The sequence below is a fragment of the Falco rusticolus genome, chromosome 6, assembly GCF_015220075.1.
Source record: "Falco rusticolus isolate bFalRus1 chromosome 6, bFalRus1.pri, whole genome shotgun sequence".
In the NCBI taxonomy this organism is placed as follows: Eukaryota; Metazoa; Chordata; class Aves; order Falconiformes; family Falconidae; genus Falco; species Falco rusticolus.
This window is the reverse complement of record NC_051192.1, coordinates 77,958,627-77,977,956: the sequence shown is the minus strand read 5'-3', so window position 1 is coordinate 77,977,956 and position 19,330 is coordinate 77,958,627. Positions and strand designations below refer to the sequence as shown.

The following is a 19,330-nucleotide window of genomic DNA, read 5'->3' as shown; positions in this document are numbered from 1 at the left end:
ACAATAACTTTGTCTAGCAATTAAAGTCTCTACAACAGTTTATGTTTTAAGTTTTGTTATCTTATACAATAAGAAAACTGAAAAAGACTTTTGGTATCCATATTGGATGAAAATAAAAAGGAGTTATATATAGGAGTATACAGCAGCAAAAGTGAAAATTGCTTAGATGTTGCAGATGCTGTTGGTTTAATCAGAACAATAGAGTTGTTTTCCACAAGGCAGGTTAAACCATAAACTGAAGATGCAATTTCAGTGTTTGTTTTAGCTAACAGCAGGCTGTCTCCTGCCCCAGAAGAATGTTCTTCCCCCTTTCCCCACTGTGATTACTGGAGATCAACACAGCCACAGGGATCAGCCACCAGCCTTGCTGACCAGACAGGCTGATGATGATGTGGAGAAAGTGAGATGAGGCTGAGAGCTGGAGGGGAGTGCTGTGAACTCCTAATTTTATTTTCTTCCAAATAACAATTTTGGCTGGACAGATTTCTCCTTTAAAACAAAGACAGCAGGAAAAAAATAACACTAATCTGAAAAGAAATACATGTTTTTCAAATTAAGGAAAGCTTTTTAAGTAAGGAGAGTGAACTGCCTTTACTATTTGATCATCCAGTGCTTCTGTGATTTGCTTATTGCCTGCCTTAAGTGTCATCCTGAACCATGAAGTACACAGGGGATCTACACACACACTGCTGGTCTCCAGCTCACTCTCACTGTGGGCCAGTGCTCTTAAAGTACACATCTTCCCAAAAGCTCCTTCCCTTTATCTGCAAGTGCTTTACAGAAAGAACAACATTGCTGGGGAAAGAAGGAAATGATCCAACATTTTAACCAATTCAGCTAGCACCATGCTGCCACACTAAGTGCTCTACTGTCTGGGAATACACTACAGGGCAAACAATTCAGATTTGCTACAGTCAGTGGCATAATTAAAACAGTTTTTCTGCTCTCTGTTCCCTCCCAGTCTGCTTTCAATGTAAGTACCATACATTTTTATATATACTCTTCCCTCGGCCACCTCTCTGTCATTACTCTTGCTTTCCCAATTCTTTCCACGTAGTAAAATGTATGTTAAGCTAGAGGATAAATCAAACCCAATGCAACAATTAAAACCCGTTGTCTGAATTTTATTTTTTTTAAAAAGACTTTGGTGTATTTCTTGTAAATTGTCAGGTATAAACAAACCCAAATATGCAGAAAAAATACATTCACATGTTCATTCTTCAGAAGAAGCATTGCCCTAGCATTTTTCATGGTAAGAGGTTCCAGTTTTCTCCTTAGTTATAAAATGAATTAATTGGTATTTACATGGTAGGTATAACTCCAATTTGTTCTTTCAACAGTGATCTCTGTATTATCTTTCTTTTTAATTTATAAAATGCACTAAGTTTTCAAGTTTCTGGAAATAAACACAAAGTACACAGTTTTAGTACCTTTCAACCAGAATAAAAAAAAAAAGAAAGGCTGTATCTCTGCAGCTTCTGATCTACTACTTTGAAAGACCTGAAGAAAGCATCAGGATTTGCACTAGATTTGAGCTCCCACACTCAGGAAACAAATTCCAGAGACAAGGCCCTTTTCTTGAAAATACCCTGCAACCAAAATACCAGACATTTCAGTCTTAGCATTGTTGGCTCCAACAGCTCAAATGACCTCAAATAAATACACAATATAGGAGGGGAGAGGTGGTTTCTTACAAACCCATCTAATACTTTAATAGACCAAAGGCTAGCAGGATTTTGTGTAGGCACAGATAAAGGTTGGTTAGCATAACTAATTACTGCCTCCAAACAGTGGTGCCACCTCATAGCCATTTTCAGTAGATGTTTTAAGTTTTCAATGAAATCTTTCAGGAACTCATGATTGACACATCTATCCATTCTATACTGTATTTAAGAAATAGGTTCACCACTTCTTAATATGTGTCTTAACAATATTTCTCAAGAAGACTGTTCAACCTGACTCCGCTGCCCAAAATACATGCCATGTGCCAAACTAATCAAAAATAACACCTATGTGAACATTCACTGACAGCTGAAGTCACATGCAAGGAACTCTGTATTTATTATTTTGGTGAAGAAAGAAGTCTTAACTGATACAGCCAGAGAACATATGACAAAGTAAATGGTTGCAAAGCCACCCAGAGATAGGTGCCTTTGAGGAGAAAAGTGCTATCTATGAAAAGGCTTCAAATGGTGAGCACAGAAACTGCTTCTCTTGATGCCAGCTGTGCTGTAGGAAATGCAATTCCCTATACATTTTTTGCAATTGAAAAGGTTAATATTAAAAACAAAACAAAAAAAAAACCCGCACAAATATTCTTTCGTCATTGATTTCTGTTCTTAATAGAAAGAATCCTAAAACCTGGAACCTACTGACTGAAGTGGGAACAGTATTTCTGCATCCAATAACTAGACATCACAAGGAGGTGAAACACTTTCTCTGAAATACGGCCCAAGTCACAGCCACAGCTCTTCTGGCAGTAGTGAGTGACAGCGTTGCTGATGGAGCTCAGTAGTTCAAATACAGTCAAAATCCAAGCTCTTTTACAGTATCTTACACCAAAAAGGGGAAGAATTCCTAAAAAAATTGTGAGTACTCCCAACTGCTGTAATGCTGAGATCATTTAACAGCTAGATACGATCATCTCCTCAGTAAATTAGTATGGTTTGTCAAGCCAAACTACAAAATAAGAAAGCCATGACTGCGCCATGAAGATTTGCTAATCATAAACATCCATTTCCAAAACATTCTGAAACTCAGCCAAAATCAACTTATTATCTCCTTTATTGGTGCTTTCAAAGGAGAAAAAAAATGGCCCACTAGCAACCCAGAAAAGCGAGAATGAGGAACAACTGATATCTGATGCATCTTTAGAGAAGGACAGTGAAATTATTTTATCATAATGCTATTTACACTAAGGCAACTAAAGAATAAAGATTAGTCTAAAAGGCCTCATGTCCACAAGCAGGGATTACTGCTGGCAGATCTGAGGAGTTGCTGTCAGCACAGAGCCCTGTGCTGCTTTTGTCAGAAAGTTCTCAGATGAACTGGAATACACTGCATAGGCAGTACATGTTAAACTATAGAGAACAAAATATGACTCTATAATCTATTTATTGAAATAAAATTACATTATAAAATTACTATTATGATGACTATATACCTAGATTGTCTGCATAACAGTATTTTACTGTGAATTCCTTTAGGATTCAAAGGCTCAATTATACTGCTTTACTCAGAAACAACTTACTAATGTCCACATAAGAGCTGCAATAAGTAACTCCCAGTATTTTACTTGAAAAATCACTCTTTAATCCTGAAAATATTATTATAATTAAATTAATATTTAATAGACATTTGCATGGAGCATAAGAAAAGCTATCTCTTTCTTATCAAAGACAAAATATGTACAGAACTCCTTCACAAAAAAAAAAAGAGGAAGATATAACTAAGATGCAACATAAGTAGACATAATCGATTTCCCAAGCTGACACTGCATTGTAAATTATTTACAACATATAAATAGGTGCAACACTATGCCAAGTCCATTGAAAAAAAACCAAAATGGCATCACACAAGAAAAATGGCACAGCATAGCTTTCTATTAACCACACTACAACTGAATGAATGAAATGCAAGAGGAGATGTGCCAAGTTACTTGATAGTTGCTAGTCAGCTTAATCAGATACTCTCAGTTTCCTGCAGGATGGATAACAAACACTGTTCTGCTGCTTACTGCACACCATGTCTACTAAAATATTTTCTGAGGCAGAATGATCCCCAAAACCTCTGTGCATCTAATAATGCAAGGGGTCTGGAACCACACAATCTGACATAATGGAAGAGAATGAGGCTTAAATAAAAATAATACGTTACAAGACATTGTACACTGATAACTGAGATAAAGAAAATTATAAGGTTATGACAACAGATATCTGAGTCCCTGAGTATCCTTCATTGTAATCCTATCATGCCAAACCTGAGTTTGTGCTCCTGACTGCCCTCTGCCCTTATTTTTAAAAAACAACTCAGAAGTTCAGAAGAGTATCAAAAATACTTTCAATAAATAATTTTAAAAAATCTTGTCTGACAACAGAAAGCTATTGATATTCAACATTGAATAAAAATTTAAATTCTATTCTTAGTTATAACATGCATTTCCCTGTGAAGAAAGGTTAAAAAAGCATAAGCAAGACTATTGTTATAAAGAACTAGGATTTAACAGAAATACTGCAACGCTGAAATGTTATTGAAAGTACTTTTAATCCTTACTTTGTTCAGGAAGATGTATGTAAGAGGTGCTATTCACTTCCACAGCAATCTGACAGAAAAGCTTATCTTGTACCTTCTTAACATTGGTAACGTGATACCAGTTTTCAGCCTAACTGTACTCATACATTAGCACTGTTTTGCATTTTATTAATAATCATCCCAGTTGCTTCATCCAGATAAAGTTTTAATTCATTACATATGCATATTTTTAGAGGAAACTGGAAAGATTTTCTCCTTAGTTTTTATTTAATGAGAATACACAGAAAAAAACAACAGGGAGGGAGAGGAACATGAGAAGCAAGAGACTTTTAAAGCCAAACCACCTGCCTTCCAGGTTTACCCTTCACCAAAATTCTTTATCCCCCACCCAAGTTACACGGAAAATGAAGAAAAACTAGCCGCTTTTGTCTCAAGGAGCCATCCTCCCTCCAAAAAGCTGAAAAAATAAAATACAGAAAAATATCCAAAATACTGTTAGATTTCTCTCTCGCTCCATATGGAAATTTAGAAACCAATAATTAAGTCTTTCTCGAATATTTTCCTTGCAACCGCTAAGAGCTGAGGCTTTGCTAAGCCACAGCTACCAGCCATGATGCTATTTCCTCATTTTCACTGCCTTCACTAATAAACTTTTTAAAAGAAGAAAATAAAACACAGACATTAGTATTCAGGCCTACTAATAAAAGCTAGGAAAAAAGCTTTACATTTTCCAACCTCAACATCAGCTTTCAAAAACACTGGATTCTTAGAAATCAATCCTTTCAAACCAGGAATCTTCCCTGAAAGTAGTAGGAATTTTAAATAACTCACCCTTTTCCAATTTCTAGCTCCTCTCACTCCATTTTTGCCATTGATTTTCTTAGTTTCAGAATAAAGTCAGCTTGCAATATGCATTTAGCTGCACTCAAAGCACTACTTCATTCCTAATTCCTAAAGTAAAATTGCCCCACATTTTTTGTTATTGCCTTGATTTTCCAATCCTTTATAGTCTCACGTTTCCCTTAAATTACCATCCACTGGAAAAAAAATCTGTAAAATTAATAATGAGTTTTAGAAAAGGTTTTCTTACTGACAAACTTTCAAAATATTTTTAGTAAAGACATGTATGGGTGGTACCTAACTTTTACCTGTTCCTTTTCATAAGATGATCTTGATAATACTGGGAAGAAACTAATAAAAATAGAGCACTGTGTCAAGTAATTTCATCTGGTCATTTTTTTTTTTTCAATAGCTAACGTCCAAGGTATTTAAAACCAGTGATTACTTTCTTTAACTTTGCAGAACTACACAAGCATAAATATTTAGTATTTACAATATTGAATACCTCAGAGAAATTTATAATCTATCTAGTAATCTAGACTATTTAGGTCCTATTTCTTTAATCATTCTCCTCTCCCAGAGATCACTTTGTGTTGTGACCCAGCTCCTCTCTTCTCCCTCTCCCCTGGCCTCATGCTACCCACAGCCCCTCTTTGCTCTGCCCATGATCCAAGCAAAGGGGAAGTCCAAGGGCAGGTGTATTTTTTTTTTCCCAGGCAAGCTGGAGCCCGTCCTCTTGCAACAGAGAATACTCAACCTGAAGACACAGGAATACAGTTGCTTCCCTTGTCATCACAGGAACACACTGTACAGAAATGACAGTCTCATGACTCTGAGCACATCTCAACCAAGAAGCTCTGAGAAGATCCTCTCTCCACTAAGCACGGGGAACTTGAAACTACATTCCTAACCACTTCTTGCCATTTCCTTGTTCCTGTGCAAACTTAAATCCATCCAATCCCATTACGCCTTACTCTCTTTCACATTCTTTTTGATTTTTCATGCAGTCTCTGCCTTTCATCCCACCCTATGTCGCACTAGGGTGCTGCCTAGCTTCACCTCTACACAGAGTACCCACTATTCTGTTGCTGCTCAAAGGCAAGATGCCAATTCCACCAGAAACAAACAAACAAAAATCATGAAAATATAGTGTCTGAGGAAACTGTGACTCACTCTCTTTTTAATGCTGCCATCAGTAACGGGAGGACAGCCAATTTCACTGAGGGAAGATCAGTATAAAGCTTCTTGTCGTATCATAAAAGTTGTTTCCTTTATTTTATCAGTATTTATGTATAAACAGTAGAGTTTTCAGTAGCAGATTCATGGTTTAAGAAAAAGATATTCACAATTAACTTTCTACCTAGATGCTTCCAGATTCCAGAAGAAAAAAAACACACCTGAATCAAAATGCTTCCTGAACTAAAAACTGTTACAGATGAAAATGTCTGAAAACAGACATACTTGCCTTTCTGTGGTATCCTTTGGATACACTGCTCAGTGTTTCAGTTCGTCAGTAGCATTTAGTCTGAGCTCTTTCTTTTAAAGACTTTGGATGACAGGAGTACCTTACTTACTTTGTGTCTCTGACAAGAGGTGCGCTTCCCAGTTTAAAACAGTTTTTTTCCCCTCCGCAAGATGTTTGCCTCAAAGAAAAGCTTTCTGCCAGATCAAACCCTGTAAAATACAATACAATGATTTTCTTTGTTTAATGGAATTTGAAAAACAGAGGTAAAAATTGACTTTTAGCATGCTTGGTGACTTTGTGGAGTACAGACTGACAAGCTATTTTGAAAACCAATGCTTCAAGTCAGAGAAACTTCCAATATTAATTTTATCAACCGAGAAACTATCAGTGCAATATTCACTCAAGTAGATGACTTGCAACCTGAGAAATGCTTTCATTATTTCCTTTTATCATCTGAACTAATAAGAACAAAGGATGTTTAGGAAAAACAGTGGAAATGCGTGTGACTGCAGAACCTGAATGAATACTTTCCAAAACCAGGACATTCTGATTTTAACCCCACCTTCCTAAAAACAACAGCAGCTTTTGGAGCATGGGGGTGGCATTCTGTACTGTCCTTTCAGTTTTAAAGCCAGCATCAGTCAGACCATGATTACATCCACTACTAGCCAGTCATTTTAGATATCCATATTAGCATAGTCATTTACCTGAAACACCAAGACTGTCTCTGTTGATGTGTTTGAGATGACGGGCAACTGTACTCATTAAAGGACACACAGCACCTTCAAGAGAATACAGTTTAGTATCTGTCATAAAATTCTATAAAACAAGAATGACCTGGAACAAACTATTATGACAGTGATAGCAATATTAACAGGAATAATTATTTTTGTTTCTTTCAGAATATAAAAACCAGAAATAAACCAAATTACAAAAATCTAAATAAGAGCAATGATATTTCAGATTTCATACTACACTAATACAAGCAGATACAAATTTTATCACGTTTTAATTCAGCTTTCTCTGATTAAAGTTCACATGAACAATATAAACAGATGAAAAACACCAAATTCTTACCAAGCTCTTTCCATCTACAATACTCTATAAAGCAATAGCATCTATTTCAAGTTTTTTTGGTATTTCTGGGTATATTATCAGAAAATACCTTTTCCCCCATTAATGAATCAAGCATAAACGCTTGATTACCATGACAATTATCTATTGTTACTTCGGTGAACAGTAATTTCAAAATGTGAATTAAGAAGGATATAATCATATAACAAATAATGTAAGCAATACTTGTATTTTAGAAAAAAAAAAGGTTGAAAATTAAGCAGTTTTACAGGGGATTAAGTCTGATCCAGAGTATTTAGGTAAACAAGCAGAATGTTCTAGAATGTGGAATGGTAAATTCTAAGGTTAAATGTAACTGAACATTTAGATTAAACACTATATTATCAATATGCAGTATCTTACTTGCATAAAGTCCTTTTTTTAAAAAAAAAATATATACACAGAGGAATACATACTTTTAAGAAGCAAATACAGATGAACGTCACTTGTACATGGGTCAGAAATATGGCTCATTCTTTAGGAAACTTTGCAAATAGCTCCACTGAATGCTAATAAAACTATCAAGTGGAAGATGACAAGCATGATTTGTCCCATACGTTTATCAAGCACAGACCTGCTTTTTGAGCTGATGCGACTAAAACGATGGCCATATCTGAAGCTGCTGAACAGTGAAGGTCGAGGGGCTTTCTGAACTGTCAGTTCAATGAAAGAAGTAAGGAGGAATGACCTACCACTAATGTGGAAATCATCTATATTTAAAGATTTCCAAGAGCATCCAGACTGAAAGTTGGCATTCAAAATAGCTATACTTGTAATCTCAAAGCATGTGGAATTTGTCATTCATTCTGTAGCAATGTAGAAAACATATTATTCTTCAGAAGTCTTAAATTCTATTAAATGTGTCACTGTATTTGATCTGGATTAAGAATTGCTAGGCAGAAATAACCAGTGAAACTAAATTACATAATTCGGATATAAAGACACCTCCTGACAACATGGTTAACGAAAGAACAGACCAGGTAGAAGATGTTTTTTTCGATTCATTAACTTCTAATTGCAATCTACAATTACAAGTAACATCACTCAAAAATTAATATATTTCTAAGGGTCTAAAAGAACGTGTTCTCTCTTTCCTTCAGACTTGTGCATAAATATGTGTATGTACATGCATTTACCTATACAGACAGATATAAAGCTTCATGACGAAGGAGATGAAACATATGCATTAAAAACACCGTAAATTCCCCTTCCCCAGAAAAGACAGAACTGTAAGGAATATTGATGTTGAAATCTCTGAAAACGAAACTAAATATTTTGCTGTTTCTGGTTTGCATGGAGTTTTATGTAGCGTGAAAAGCATTCAGTGGGATTACATACTCACATAGAAATTTCAAAGCAATTTCAATACACCATTTGATACATATACACACACGCTATGGGGACAGAAACAGGCTCACCTTAGATACCCTCTAATCTACAAACCTCAGCCTTCAATTGCTTATACAGATTGTCAAACCATAGACTTTTATCTATAGCCACTTTAAAACAATGAATGTGGTTATGGTAGATTTACACAAGTATAGGTTTAAGAAGTATCTTTGTGTAAAGGAAGCCTGCTAGGGCTGAAGATACAAAAGCATGTCACCCATACATTGACAAACATTTTTCTTAAATCTGTGTTTTCTGACCAAGGTTTTTAAAATATGTTTATCTCTTTATCTATAAGATTACTAAGGAGATTCCCTTTTTGGTTAAATTGCTTTGCAGTACTTACCATAAGAGAAGCCAGATATTACTCGTATCTGATTTTACCTCAAACTAGTGTAGTAATCTCTAGCGAACCTGAGACACGACTGTGCTTTTGTTTTCAGCATTAACTTACATGAGGGTTGAGTGACTAACGACTAGAGAGTTTTAACTTATTCCCCACAGCCACTGTCTTTCAAGTCCAAATAAAGACTCAAGCCTTAATTTCTGTGTTATCCAGATGATAGCAACAATTCCTCACATGCCACAGAATGGACCGTGGACCTATTTTTATCTGTGGTGTAATAGTCACAGCACAGACAGGCCATTTAAGTGTTATTTATTTAATTGTATCCTATATCCCCAGAAGAACTGAAAGGGTTACTATGAATCTTATTCTATCTCATGCTGCTGATGCACTCCTTTAGCCCAATGTTATTCTTTTTACCAGAGAGCTAAGGCAAAACTTTAAAATATTAAAAGCAAAACTTCTCCATACCAAGACTGACAACTTTCATTGGTATAGATTGATGAATTTTTTTTCTATAATTACAGTTTGTACAGTCAGAAAGTTAGCCTTTCCCAAGATTTTTAGTACTGCTGGCAGATCTTTAGATTTTCTTTGGCCTAAAACAGACAGTTTACCCATTCATCCTGTGGGTAGCTGAATTAGAAGTTCTACGAGAAGACACTCAGGGAAGAAAAAGAACAAGACAAACCCTTACCACTAGTCCAGGCATGGAAACCATGTACCTACCTGCCCTGTTAAAATACATAACTATAAAAGTAATCAAGCAGTAAAAAGAACAAGCTTACATTATACGCAAGATAGCTCTGCATGTGATAAAACTGGGTCTTTCTGGACTGAAGTCAATTACTCATATTAAAATGGTGATGTCAAAGCTCAAGTGAACACACCTATAAATTAATGAGATCACCTATCCATAGGACAAATTGCAGACCTTAATCTTTAGAAATCAGTGAGTTCTACATAGGAGCTAATTACTGTAAAATCAACCTAATAGTTTCAGAAATATATATTTACGCAGATCAAGCAGATGTATCGCAGACCACTGATCTTCTTTCTCTCCAATAAGATGCTAGTAAGAATATTTTTGTTTTCTAATAGCATTATACAAAGATATATATATATATATAGGCATTGCTTTTAGATGTATCTGCTGCAACATGCAATGGCATGTTCTGAATTCCTGGAATGATCAGGGCACCTGTTGAAACACACTGCAGCTTCCATCTAGGCCCCATGCCCAGTTTTCCTTTCCGTGCAAATGAGGACAGAGGAGACTTTGGTGCATGCTTCAGTCTCTCTTACAGACATCTCTTGTGTGCACTTCCTGACTGGGAACTGTAGCTTCCAATAAGCACTCCTGGCTCCTCCAGATCCCCCAGTAACAGCTAGATTCAATTTACAAGTACCTATATGCTACTTTCCAATTAGACTTTATGTTCAGGTGAAATTTTCAGCTGCCATCTAACACCACTGCCACGCACATTGCAAGGGCACCAAAATTTCCATCAAGTAAGCATGACTGGTCAAAAGAACGTGGTCAAACAGCAAAGCCCCACCTAACACATACCCACATCTGATGTCAGACTCAAGCTTCAGGCAGAAACCTGTATTAGCTAGGATTTGTCTCACGCTCTTTCTGGATCAGGCTTCATAAATATGTAGACATAGGGAATCTCTTTGGAGTTTGTGGCATACCCGCAAGTGTCAGCAACACCATCCAATGAGGCCACCTCAAATGTATTTGCAATGAAGATAAACAGACTCAGCTGGCATGCTTTCAAATAAAGTATTCAGATTTCCTACATTCCTGTAGCATGTATAACAGTACCAGAAAGTAAGATGTGACTGTTTTGTTTTCCTTTTTTACTCTGCAAGCCACATCATAATACACTACAATGTACTTGTCTTAAGACAAGTGTGGAAAGAGGAATGAATGAGACTGAATCTACGACTTTTCTGATATAGGAAAGAAGTCAACTCCAAGTCTGGCAACTATTTAGATGGTTATGGAAATAACAGCTTTGGCAGGCAGGATTAAGAAATCCATACCAATGGAGTTCAAGTATTAGGATGCTCAGCCTAGACCCCGGAGAACTGGATTCTCCCATAACGAAGAGTAAGTGGTAAAAAAGATTACTTCATATTATTCAAGACAGCCAGCATGGCTTCACCAAGGGCAAGTCTGGCCTGACCAGCCTAGCGGACTTCTACAATGGAGTGGGCAAGGGAAGAGCTACAGATGTCATCTATATGGACTTCTGTTGGGCCTTTGACACCATCCCCCACAACATATCTTTCTCTCTAAATTGGAGAGACATGGATTTGATGGGTAGACTGTTTGGTAGACAAGGAATTGGTTGGATGGTCACATCCAAAGGCACTGTCCTTCGGTCAATGACTCAATATCCAGATGGAGATAAGTGATGAGTGGTGTCCCTCAGGGGTCTGTATCGGGACCAGGTTAACATCTTCATCAATGACACAGCGGGATCAAGTGCACCCTCAGCAAGTTTGCAGGTGACACCAAGCTGAGTGGTGCAGTTTACACAATGGAGGGATGGGATGCCACCCAGAATGGCCTTGACAAGCTTGAAGTGGGCCCAAGTGAACCTCATGAGGTTCAAGAAGATCAAATGCAAGGTCCTGCACATGGATCAGGGCAACACCAGGCTGAGGGATGAAGGGAATTGAAAGCAGCTCTGAGGAGAAGGAACTTGGGGGTATTGGTGGATGAAAAGCTGGGCATGAGCTGTCAATGTGTACTCGCAGCCCAGAAAGCCAACCATATCCTGGGCTAAATCAAAAGAAGCAGGCCAGCAGGTTGAGAGACATGATTCTTCCTCCTCTATTCTGCTCTCATGAGCCCCCCCTGGAGTGCTGCATCCAGGTCTGAAGTCCTCACTACAAGACAGACATGAACTTGTTGAAGTGGGTCCAGAGGAGGGCCACCAAAATGATCAGAAGGATGGAACACTTCTATGAAGAAAGGCTAAGAGAGTTGGGGTTGTTCAGCCTGGAGAAGAGAAGGCTCCAGAGACACCTTATTGCAGCCTTTCAGTGCTTAAAGGGGGCTTATAAGAAAGATGGGGACAAATGTTTTAGTAGGGCCTATAGCCATAGGATGAGGAGTAATGGTTTTAAACTAAAAGAGAACAAATTTAGACTACATATAAGGAAGAAATTTTTTTACAATATGGGTGGTGAAACACTTGGAACAGGTTGCCCAGAGAGATGGTAGGTGCTCCATCCCTGGAAATATCCAAGGTCAGGGTGGACAGGGCTCTGAGCAACCTGATTTAGCTGAAGGTATCCCTGCTCATTGCAGGAGGGTTAGACTAGATGTTCTTTAAAGGTCCCTTCCAACACAAACTATTCTACGATATTACAGGTGAATATCTTGGGTGTAGGAGTTGATGCTTTTTTCTTTCTGTACCATTCCATAAAAAACAATGGGCTTCACACTGGGAGAATGTATGTAGCTGAGGAAATCCTCCTTTGTGGCCTGGGATCTCTCTTACCAGATGAAGTGGCTTTCCACAGTGTGCAGGTTTTCATGAACCACATTCTTATGGATAACTAAAGCTCCTTATTCACTGCTTAAGATGACTTAGTATTTAACTACAAGTTAAGGAATCCAAGGGTGGAGAGGTCACTTAAACACCGCAATGGCTACAATAGTTTGTGGGTCCAACCTTAAATATTCACAATATTAAGAATATGAATACACTGTATATGTGAGTTACTGTGGAGCCACTATCTTGACTTTGAGAAGTGTCTAGCTGTACTTAAAACATGAAAACCAAAAAGGTAAACTGATTTGCATATTTGAAACCACTCACTGTATTTGGGTATAAAATGCTTATCTAAAATTATGATCTCGAGCCAATACTTTCAAAACACATTCCATGTCAAAAGGCAATGGAAATTCACCATGCCTGACAGTCCCAGGACTGTGTTTACACTACATTTTTCATGGGTTAGCAAGTGACTTTGAAAAACACTAATTGTAAAAGAAAGTTGAAAAAGCAGCAATGATGTGGGAATGAGACAAAGTATTAATATTCTTAAAATGAAGCATTCAGGAATGATCACATTCGAACTTCACGTGTCACTACAGAAAGAGCTCATGTCCATGCTGCGAAACCAAATGTTCCCAGCAATAATTATATTAATAATAATAATAATAAAAAAGTAAGTTGACAACATGAAGAAAATATTCTTGACATCAGATCAAAAACATGATTGTGGAGAACTCCTGAACCCTCTCCCTCAGATTTGCTATATTCTGTCATTAGAAATAAACGCTTCCTTCTGATGAACAATTAAGGATATCAAAATTTCTGGACAAGAGAGAACTGAAAGAAATCTTTGATGTGAATCAAACTGTTGCTGGCACATGTTCAGAGCCTAAGGAGGACTGCTCTAAGATGATCTGGCATACTGTGTCACTGACATTTTTTCCCCAATACTGTTATTTATTTATGACAATATTGACGCAATGAATAAGCCCCAAAGTATACTCAGAATACCAGCTCAGAAAGCTCTCCCCTACATATGCACAGAAGTTAATCCTTTCTCTTGCACAAGAGATTTCCTTCCCCTAACACACTTCTTCCCCCACATCCGCCCCCTTCAGATTAACTTTAATTTATACTTTTCCCTGTGTTTGAAGGCCATTCCTTTAGACTCAAGTGGATCAGGTGAGAAATTTCAGGATGTAAACGCAATAATCCAAGATTCTATCTAAATGGGCTTTGCTGGAAAAGCTTTCATATTAGCAGAGTGAGAAATAAATGCTAACCATATGTTGTTGAAGGAAGAAAACCAAAAGGATTGCTTAGGCAGATCCTGAAGGACAGATGCTGATCCAAACAGAACCGGTACATGGGAAAGACGGGAGAGAACAAAGACCCAAAAAAGTCAGTTAATGAAAGAAAGAAAGAAGGAAAAAAAAAATAGAGGTTAGATATTTCTCTCTTCTTGAAGTGAGTAATTTCCACATTTCCAATTTGTAACAGATTAATCTGTATACAAATTATCAAACTAGAATGAGACAGTTTTGCAAAACGGAGTACTCAGTTCAGCTGAACAGGGTAGATTAACAAGAGGCTCACAGACACACCTGTACCCCTTACTGCTGCACCGTCACAGGGTCCATTCTGTCTCAGCTCCCACTTTCTGGTCTGTCACTCGTATGTCTTTTTTGGACAGTAACCATCCCTTTGGTCTCTAGAAGAGACTCTTTCCTGTTATCAACCTGAGCCTTCACTCTGAGCCTATTCCCTGCTGTCGGCAGAGCTGCTCAAGCTGGCAGCTATCTACTTGTTATTCCTCACCATCTGCCTGTATCACCTCAAACAGCAGAAGCCTCTCTCAATTGCACACCATCAGTTATTCTCAGGAGAGGCTCAATCTCTCCTCTTCTTCCCAGCGGTTCAATTTGACCCATATTTGATCCATTTGTGGCAATCAGGTTAAGGAAAACTGCAACTTACCTGCTGGCTGTCTAGCCCCAAACTTCTAACAGAATATACAGTTCAGATACACCATTTGTTAGCAGTTCAGTGTATCTGTCACATCTATGACTGGTCCACCTTTTACTAAGACATCATTTATTTGGGGGGCGGGGGGGGGGGGGGGTGGTGCAGGGGAGCAAGAAAGAAAAAAGTAAAGAGACAATGCTTCCTGGCATTTTGTTTTAAAAATTTTCGAGTTTCCATTTATTAATTTTTATTATTAGGCAACTTCTGCACTCACACCCTTCTAGCACTTTTAAAACTTCCCTTCTCAATCCACCAGCTCGCAAAGACAGAGGAGACTACCTATTTTGCTTCATTCAGACAGCTGAAGAGAATGACGTAGGCTCACTCTCTCACGGGGGTTAAGAGTAATTCATCAGCAGGGCACTTAGCCTTGCTGCCTTAAAAATGTAAGGCAAAAAAGTCTTAGACTTAAAACCAGCCTCTTCGCAACACATTATTCTTACCTTAGAGTTCACACATTATACTTACTATTTGTTAAATATTGTACCTAGGAGTAGTAAAATGGTCAATATTCTAGTCATTGACTTTTTAAATTTCTTGGACCTGAGTCTCAAATGTGTTACAGAGATTCAAAATGGTTGTATATGTATAGCTTCTATTATCTTTCATCAGGTTTCTGGAAAAACAACATTACCAAAAATAAATTTCATTTTCTAAAAAATAAAATAAAAGAGAACTCTTTTTACTTCCATTTAAATAGCAACAAGCACGTTCTCCTTGCTAATAAAAAGATTCTGTAGGAAAATTTTAGAAAGTTGAGGTATGTGCTGAGGCTGAACAATTCTAGAAAACTGATCAATTCCTTATTCTACAAGCATATGTGATGTGCCATTAAGACAGAATTTACCACATTCTGGAGTGTCAATGGAGAGTTTAAGTGAGAGAGCTAGAAAACATGTGGACAGTAAGAGAAAGAAGAAAACAGAAGGATGAACAAATATGCAGAAGATGGGCAACAGCTTTTAAGTTAAACAATATCACTTTATACCTTTCCTCTGTCTTAGGCACAAGGTTTTGTCTAACTCTGCATCTCTGAAATGAACGCCCTGGTCTGGGGATTAAGTTTAGATGAGGTTAACCTGAGCATTAGGTTGTTTAGGTCAATGTGATCACTGATCTGCTCTAATAAAGCCAGGTGATTTTGTTCACTGAAGTTTTGCAAGCTCTGATTTAGAATCTTGTTTTGTATGGCAAATTGAAAAGTACAAAACAAAACTCCTAGGAACTACAAGGGCTTCCAAACATGAACCTTCCAAGAACAGGAAAAAGAAAGGCTGCTTTGAAACTGCTTCGAACTTAAGACTTTTTGGAAAAAAAGATATTTTTAACAGTCTTTTATAATTTTACCTGCTCATACTGCTTATTTTCCATGTACTGTCATTATTTGTTCAGTACTGAGATTTATGCCTTTGGTCTGTGATAGTCAAGAAAAATGGAAGTACCTGTCTGGTCACTGACAGCCACAGAAGTAGAAACAGGAAGGAGGCGGCAGAGTGCCATACAAAGCCAAGCTATGTAGGATCCAACGTACTTCATCTCCCCCTGGACACATGTGAACAATCAGTTACAAATCTGAAACAGAAAATAATCATATTCAGAACAATCTCTTCTTATTCTTTTCCCCTCACCCCATCAGAAAATGACAAACAAGAATTTCTGATCTGGCAGGAAAAGAGGAAGTCGCTAGTCACACACACAGTGTATCATTTATCTGTTGTAAGGAGCTACAGAAAGACACTTGCGTAAATTTAGAAGTAAATGACCAATATACTCCTTTACATCTTTATGAAACTCAGAACTATTAACTGACAGACATTAGTTGTAAAAGCACTAAATTTTCATCTCTCCAGTAATGACTAAGTTTCTTTCTCTCCCAGGTTTTCAATTTTAAATATATTAGCTGAACCAGTGTCACAACACTGCCAGTGACTGCCGAAGTTGTCTTCAAATTGAAGAAGGACAACATGCAATCCTTTAAGTGCAAAAGAATCCAAAATACGTTATTTCTCTGCCTTGCGAAACACACGAGTGCCTAGAGCAGCCTGTATTAGTTTACAGCTTAATTTTCAGAAAAGATTGAAGTCTGGCTTCAACAACGTGTCTTCTGTCCTCTAAAGACAGTATCCACTTTTCTTCTAAGCTGACTGCAATGTACAGATACGCTTGAATTTAATGAAACACAGAAAAGACAAATATTTTTTTCTAATCACATTTTCTGTAAGACAAACAAATCACACACCTAAACCACAATTCTTGTAATTATTTTTGCACGGCGCCTGATTCATTATCACAGCTATTCTGTCAGTCACATGTACTGACAGCAACTACACCATCATTAACTTTTCCAGCCTCCCCAACAGCAGCAAAGTGAACACACGTTCAAATAACATTATCATTTAATTTCCTGCACCTGCCTGACGAGCAGGCATCAGTAATTCACTAGAGCTGCCACTCCAGAGGTCTCATTTTCTGAAGGACTCTTGCCAATTCAGTCACCGCCACCGCCACCCCCTCGCGGCTGCCGCACCTCCGGGCGTGGGTCACCTCCCGCCGGCTGCTGCGGGAGGCTGCGCCCTCGCACCGCCCCGAGCCCCCGCAGCTGGACGGGCAGCGTGGCTGCTCCCGGACCGAGCGGCGTTTGCCGGAGGCACGGTGTAACGGCGGGCCGGCGGCAAGGGCGGCGCGGAGCAGCGAGGCGCCGGCCCGGGCACCCCCGTCCCCCCCCGTCCCTCCGGAACCTGCCTGCGGCGCCGGCAGCGGGCGGCCCCCGGCGAGTGGAGCGAGGGCCGCTTCCTCCGCAGCCCCGGGGCGGAGCGGGGCCGGGAGCCCGCTCGGGCCAGCGGCGCCTGCGAGCGGTGCCGGGCGGCCGCCGGGAGCGAGGGGGCCCTCTGCCGCCGGGACGCCGCGAGGGGCCGGCCGGCCGCGGGGCAGCGCCGCGGCACCTGCAGGGGCGGACAGGTGAGGGGGCCGCGGGGCGCGGGCGCTGCCGGCCCGCGGCGCGGCGGCTCCGGGTCGGGTTCCGCAGCGCCGGCGCCAGCCTGCCGGGGACCGGCGCCCCCCGCTCCACACCCCCGGCATTTGCCCAGGAGCTGCCGAAGCGCGCGGGTCCCCTCGCCGCAGGGCATGTGCCGCGCATCCCACCCGTGCCGCCGCTCCCGCGCGGGGTTCCACCGGCTGGATGTAGCCCGCGCGGTACGCGTGCTAATTAGAACGACACGCGCTACTAGGTAGATTTTCATGTGTAAATATATGCATACAATTCATAAGCATGACCAACATTGTGGCAATTTGCAACAGTCTAATCAGTTTTGTAAATTATTGCAGATTTTGTAGGGCTGTCTTCATTATCATGTACCTATAGTCACTCGCAAACATATACAATATTTACACAACCAACAGCAGATGCCTATAGCGTAGACTGATTACAGTACATTAAAGTCTTACTGTGTACGTTTATATAGGACATAGTTAATATGGGAACATCAGTGATAAACTTAAATGGCAATTTTTGGAAAAAAACCCCACCCCAACAACAAACCACCCCACAAACCTCACCCCTCAATAAACAAACAAAAAACCCCGAACAGCACAAAACCCACCCCCCACCCACCCCCCAAAAAATACGACAAAACAAACCAGTAATATTGTGGGGTGTGTGTGCATTTGAGGCGTTTAGACAATTGAGTACAAATTATGAGTTGCTTACCTTTAATTTTTATTTTAGTACGTCCCCCAGAAGCACTAAAAATGCCCGTGCAGAGCTGCTGTATTGCCGAGGAGTTGCAAGAGTGAGCCTCCAAAGAGTGGTAGAGGGGGATGCAGCTCTGTCCTTATTAGTCTCACACAGTGTGACCCTCCCACTCAGTGAGCACAGAATACTCTGCAGGAAAGGACAAACAGCCACCCAGACACAGATTTTACATAATCATACTTGTATATCCCAAGTCCAGTAACAATCTAAGAAATGGGGTTTTTTCTCCTTCCACCCCACCCCCTCAAAATAATCTGTTCCATAAATTAAACTGCCAGAGTATGAATGCATGGATGAAAGAATATCTCGTTTCTAGTTGTCAAGAACCAATTATGTACATTAGCACATGGGCAGAAACTAGCTTTTATCACTTAAGTGTAAGCACACATCATTAATTTTATATACTTTATCATAAATTTAAAAATCAGCCACCCAAGTAACGAAGAGAGTGCACCTAATTATGGCACCAATGCTGCAAAGCACAGCAGATTACTGACATTTGTTTTGCCTTTTCAAATTTACCATTTACAAACCTGAAGGTTCTTGTAGTATCATCTGTCTGTGATGAAATGGTGAGATTGCCACTGGCTCTCTTTTGAATGTGTGAAACCGCACTTTTCTCAGGTTCT

At 39.3% G+C, this 19,330-nt stretch overlaps 1 protein-coding gene across 3 annotated transcripts in view; it reads right to left on the bottom strand.

The window, feature by feature from the left end:
- COL19A1 (collagen type XIX alpha 1 chain) overlaps positions 1–18,838 on the bottom strand; it is a 203,092-nt gene extending 184,254 nt beyond the window's left edge. Inside the window, exons 1-4 of one of the 3 annotated variants that reach the window (XM_037392293.1) lie at positions 18,657–18,838; positions 16,393–16,522; positions 7,264–7,338; positions 6,666–6,765 (exon numbers count right to left, since the gene is read on the bottom strand). In XM_037392293.1, coding sequence (XP_037248190.1) covers positions 6,666–6,765; positions 7,264–7,338; positions 16,393–16,486 — 269 coding nt within the window. In that variant the 5' untranslated portion in view covers positions 16,487–16,522; positions 18,657–18,838. The remainder of the gene's footprint in view (positions 1–6,665; positions 6,766–7,263; positions 7,339–16,392; positions 16,523–18,656) is intronic. The other 2 variants (XM_037392291.1, XM_037392292.1) reach the window with 2 other exon arrangements.
- Positions 18,839–19,330: the final 492 nt, after the last annotated feature.